Raw genomic sequence first — 5,166 nt, 5'->3', positions numbered from 1 at the left:
AGAAAAAAAACTCTCAGAGTGAGAGACTAGTTCAACGGTATATATAAAATTTAGTCATAATAAATTGCAATCAATATAAACTTTTGCTGATTAGATAGTAGTGGAACCACCTATTAGCCAATTTTAAACTCACCATTAGTGTACTTCAGGTTAATTGTCCACTAATATTGTAAAAGGTTTTAACACAAACCACAAAACAACTGAACGGATTAGTTGCTCATACAGTTAATAGGTTTAGCGTGGCGGGGACGGGATTTTTAAAAAGTGGGGCTGAACTCAAAAGATGTGGCAAATTTTACTTTACGAGTGTAAATTTGAAAATCATAAAATGTGCGTTAATTTTTTGTGACTATATCGCTTAATGATTTGGTCTTTATATATAATCCCAAATCAATGTAAATTATTTTAAACCAAATTTCTAAATGAAGAAGTTTTTTATGGTCTTTAGATGATTTTTAATAGAGTAATAATAAAAAGTTAGTCTACAAACCATAAGAAGGAAGCTATTTCCCCAATATTGGATCAAGATACATGATAATATATCAAATTCGTATAACTATTCATGTCGCTACCTTCTCATTTCTTAAAACTTCTCTTTGCTTTAATACCAAATTTCAGGGAGTTAATACATAAAGTTCTAAAAAAAACATGTATTATGAAGTTAAATTATGTATATGAACTAACTAAATAGAAATCTAAAAGTATTTAAAGTCTAAAAGATAATAATTTTCATGAGGCAAAAATTAGATTGGGGGGAGGGGGGCAAAAATATGATTTTAAATGGAAAATCTTCAAAGTATTCAGGAATCAAAAGGAATTTTTCGAACTTGGGAGCAGCTGCCCCCTTGTGACTCCGCTACTGCCGACTGCCATAAAAAAACAAAAAAGATTGACATAATCACTTAAATTTGACTGATATATGAAACAAAGTCGGTAATGCAAGAAGTTATAAATTTTAACTATTTATCCTTATTTGTCTTCTTAAAGAGGACAAACAAGACGATAAAGAAAACCCAAGTTGGATTCATTCAATTAGCCAATAAAACTGTCTGTTTCCTCTTAGAACCAGCAAGGAAAGTGAAAACATCTATGGGTTAGACCAAGGACTTTGCCGGGCTTGAAAACCTTATTCCATCCAGCAGCCACGGTTGGATGAAAAACAAGGGATTTGTGCGCCTCAATAATTGCTAAATGGTGGATAGGCAAAATTGATTTTCAACTGTTGAGATCAGTTTTTGTATAGGTTGCATGAGATAAATGTTAACATATTTGAAACGTAAAATTGTAAATTTTGATATAGGTCATATAAATTTTTTGCATGAATTATTACTTAAATGGTATGTCTATTTATGTATGAATTAATTTATTCTACATTATCAACGTATCAATTTTTTATCATTCTGAACGATTTTAAGTGATGACATATACTTTTTATTTAAATGTAAGTAATATATATATATAATTACTAGTGTAAAAAATCTTGTTGTACAAATCCATCCAAGTATTCAAGCAGTTTTGTACGATAACAGCTCAGATCAAATTTGAACAAAACAATAATAATAAAAATAAAAATGGGGCAGCCACACATTATTGGTCAAGGTACAAGGAAAGTGTCCAGCCATCAGAAGTGGGACCTTTGGACTTCAGGTAAGATGGTCCAACAAGGCAAAACGACCAGAGCAACTGGAATTTAAGTCATGTGTTGTTGGTGGGCCAAATGGAAATTTCCTTCCATTTACAACCTTTCGACCACTACATTATTTTCAAGTGTTCTCTAGTCTCCACTCCCGGCAGCTTTCTCCTATAAATTGCCACCACAAAATCCAAATCCCACACACAACACACAAACACACAAAATACACAACAAAATCCAACTCCCACGCACAAAACACACACTTTAGGCAAGAAAAGTAGCCACCACAAAGGCTAGTAAGATGGAGAACTTCCCAGTAATCAACATGAAAAACCTCAATGGTGACAAGAGAGCTTCCACCATGGAGCATATAAAGGATGCTTGTGAAAACTGGGGTTTCTTTGAGGTACTACACATTCCTTTTTTTTTTTAATTTTCTTTCTGATATAAGGCAAACTAGTGTACCTCATTTTGTTTTTTTGATGTAACAAACTGCTGTACCTAGGATTCTCATGAGTTTGTTTTAATTTTAATGGTTGTAAGAAGTTTACATTATTAACTTTTGTTTCTTTTCTTTTGAAACTTTGATGTAGTTGGTGAACCATGGAATCCCACACGAGATGATGGACACAGTTGAAAGATTGACAAAAGGTCATTACAAGAAATGCATGGAACAAAGGTTCAAGGAGTTGGTGGCAAGCAAGGCTTTAGAGGGTGTACAAGCTGAGATCACTGATATGGATTGGGAGAGCACATTTTTCTTGCGCCACCTTCCTGTCTCAAACATTTCACAAGTCCCTGATCTAGATGATGAATACAGGTAATAATTATGGCACATTTCCCACTTCAAGAAACATTTTGAAGCAAGTCTTTATGTGGATAAGTAATCATTTTTCTGACAGAAAGAAAACTAAAAAAAATTTGAAGAAATCATCACTATGAATTTATCTTTATGTTACTTGGAATAATTCACAGCACAGATTATTGAAAGGTTGTAAATTTGAGTCTTTGTTAACGTTTTATTTGTGTTCTTAGCACAGATTTTCTTCTCATCCTTGTATTATTAGAGTGTTGTTTGCAGATGTGGAAAGTTATTCAAGACAAGATCTTAACAGGAATATGAAAAGCATAAATACTGTTGCGCTATAGTTAGTTCCTAGGTCCCAACACAACAGGAAGTTTTGAGCTTATTGAACATGCTACACATGCAGCCATACTTCTGTGTCCCTTCTCAAGAAACAGATAGATTTGGATTTCCATTCAGGTTTATCAATAAAATAGCCTTTCATCAGACACAATTATTGACAACTTGGCTTAAAATATGTTAAAATATTCCCTTGTCAACGCCTAAAAAGCAAGATATATCCATGCTCTGTGATAGGCTATTTTTCTCTTTTTACTAATTCCACCTATCCAATCAAATTTTCCTCATTATTTTCTTATGATGCAGGACTATCATGAAGGAGTTTGCTGTAAGATTAGAAAAATTGGCTCAAGAACTTCTTGATTTACTATGTGAAAATCTTGGTCTTGAGAAGGGCTATTTGAAGAAAGCCTTTTATGGTTCAAAAGGTCCCAATTTTGGCACCAAGGTTAGCAACTACCCTCCATGTCCCAAGCCAGAATTGATTAAGGGACTTCGACCACACACTGATGCTGGTGGGGTTATCTTGCTTTTCCAAGATGATAAAGTAAGTGGTCTACAACTCCTCAAGGGTGATCAATGGGTTGATGTCCCTCCAATGAAGCACTCTATTGTGGTCAACCTTGGTGACCAACTCGAGGTACACTTTAATTTCTTGGGATAAAAAATTTATACTTTTATAAGTAATATGATAAAGAAACAAAAGATTTATTACTTTCATACCAACATATTACGTATAGTTACACTTGTGCCTCATAAATAAATATTACTTATGAATAGATTATTCCTCATAAAAATTACTTATAATTATGGAATATCATACTAGATTTAGAGGGGTGATTGTAATTTGTAAGCAACACTAAACATCAATATTAATTTATGCAAAAATTAACAAATCGAATTGACTGTTCATTCATTTATGCTTTTTTGTTTAGGGTTTTAATTATGTTACAAATTAATCACAGGTGATTACCAATGGAAAATACAAAAGTGTGCTCCACAGAGTCATAGCTCAAACAGATGGAAATAGGATGTCACTTGCTTCATTCTACAATCCAGGTAATGATGCAGTTATTTATCCAGCACCAGCAGTACTGGAAAAAGAAGCAGAAGAAAGAAAAGAAGTCTACCCAAAATTTGTTTTTGATGACTACATGAAACTCTATGCTGGACTTAAATTCCAGGCCAAAGAGCCAAGATTTGAACTCATGAAGAGCGAAGAAGCCAATGTTACCATGGGTCCAATTGCAACTGCTTAGACTCATAGGAATAAAACAGTGCTAGGATGTTTTCTTCTCCCTCTTATGTTTTCTACTTATTATTATTTTTTTTTTATTGTGGGGGTTGGTGGTTATTCCTAGTCATTTGTTGCTCCAGACAGGAGGGTCCTTTCTACATCTGAGGGACCAAAATTTATTATGTAGTAAGAATTCTAAGACAAAGAAATAAAATAAGCTATACATTTCTCCAAAATCATTTGTGGCTACTGTTGCAAAGCTATATGGTTGATTGACCTAATATTTGGTTTAATTGCCTTTAAAAGTCCTTAAAATTTTCTAAATTATTAGACGCTCAACATTTTACTTTAATTTATGAATGCCGGATCAATTTAGTCCTCAAATTTCTTACAAATCTGAAAAATCAAATGTCTGGTACTTCGAACAAAAATACAATTATGTTTGGAACTATGAATTACAATTATCAAACTTAAGAGAGAAAACTTACAAGGAGCAGCCGATATCAATATGCAAGAAAAGCTAAGTTTGTCACACATAACTGCTTATTTAATAGTTGTAAGAGAATAATTAACATATTATGAATTTAACAGTAAGGCATTAGTAACATGGCCGAGAACTTAAAATTGGCAATGTCCTTCAAAAGCCACTTTTTGGTACCAAATTAGGAATAACATAAACAAGTCATCAATAGCCAAGACAAGCCAACGATTTGTTGACTACTAGGTTTAAATGAAAAAACAAAAAAATCCATTCAACATTCACCTCATTTACGCTTTGCCCCCTTCAACTAAACAAACAGGCAGTTTGCCCCACTAGCAAATCTGATTAGTGATTTTGTGGTCAAAAGTCAAAAGCAAGCCAAGTTATCCTCAAGCTGACAGAAATATGGTTGACTACTAAACGTCAAAAATTTTTAGAGTTAAATATATTTTGTAGAATCATTTAAGAACCAAATGATAATTGGGATGTAGTTTAGAGGAAAATCAAGGTTGATTGGTGAGATAAAAAAAAGTTGTGTGTAAGTTCAAGAATTTTCTCGTTGTTTTTTTCTTTCTTTTTTTTTCAAGCTTTTTCTCGAAAGACATGTCACTATTATCCCTCACCTTTTATGTATCACAGGAACAAGCAAACACACACACACACATGTAACT

The 5,166-nt window shown here is 33.1% G+C and overlaps 1 protein-coding gene across 1 annotated transcript; it reads left to right on the top strand.

Annotated features, from left to right (window-relative positions):
• Positions 1–1,837: 1,837 nt before the first annotated feature.
• LOC113688572 (1-aminocyclopropane-1-carboxylate oxidase 1-like) lies at positions 1,838–4,250 on the top strand. Its single transcript, XM_027206433.2, has 4 exons — positions 1,838–2,039; positions 2,227–2,453; positions 3,084–3,417; positions 3,743–4,250. The coding sequence occupies exons 1-4, from the start codon at positions 1,935–1,937 to the stop codon at positions 4,034–4,036; spliced, it is 960 nt and encodes a 319-aa protein (XP_027062234.1). The 5' UTR covers positions 1,838–1,934; the 3' UTR covers positions 4,037–4,250.
• Positions 4,251–5,166: the final 916 nt, after the last annotated feature.

This window comes from Coffea arabica, chromosome 5e, assembly GCF_036785885.1.
Source record: "Coffea arabica cultivar ET-39 chromosome 5e, Coffea Arabica ET-39 HiFi, whole genome shotgun sequence".
NCBI classification, from domain to species: Eukaryota; Viridiplantae; Streptophyta; class Magnoliopsida; order Gentianales; family Rubiaceae; genus Coffea; species Coffea arabica.
The sequence above is the reverse complement of the archived record's forward strand: the minus strand, read 5'-3'. Positions and strand labels throughout refer to the sequence as shown.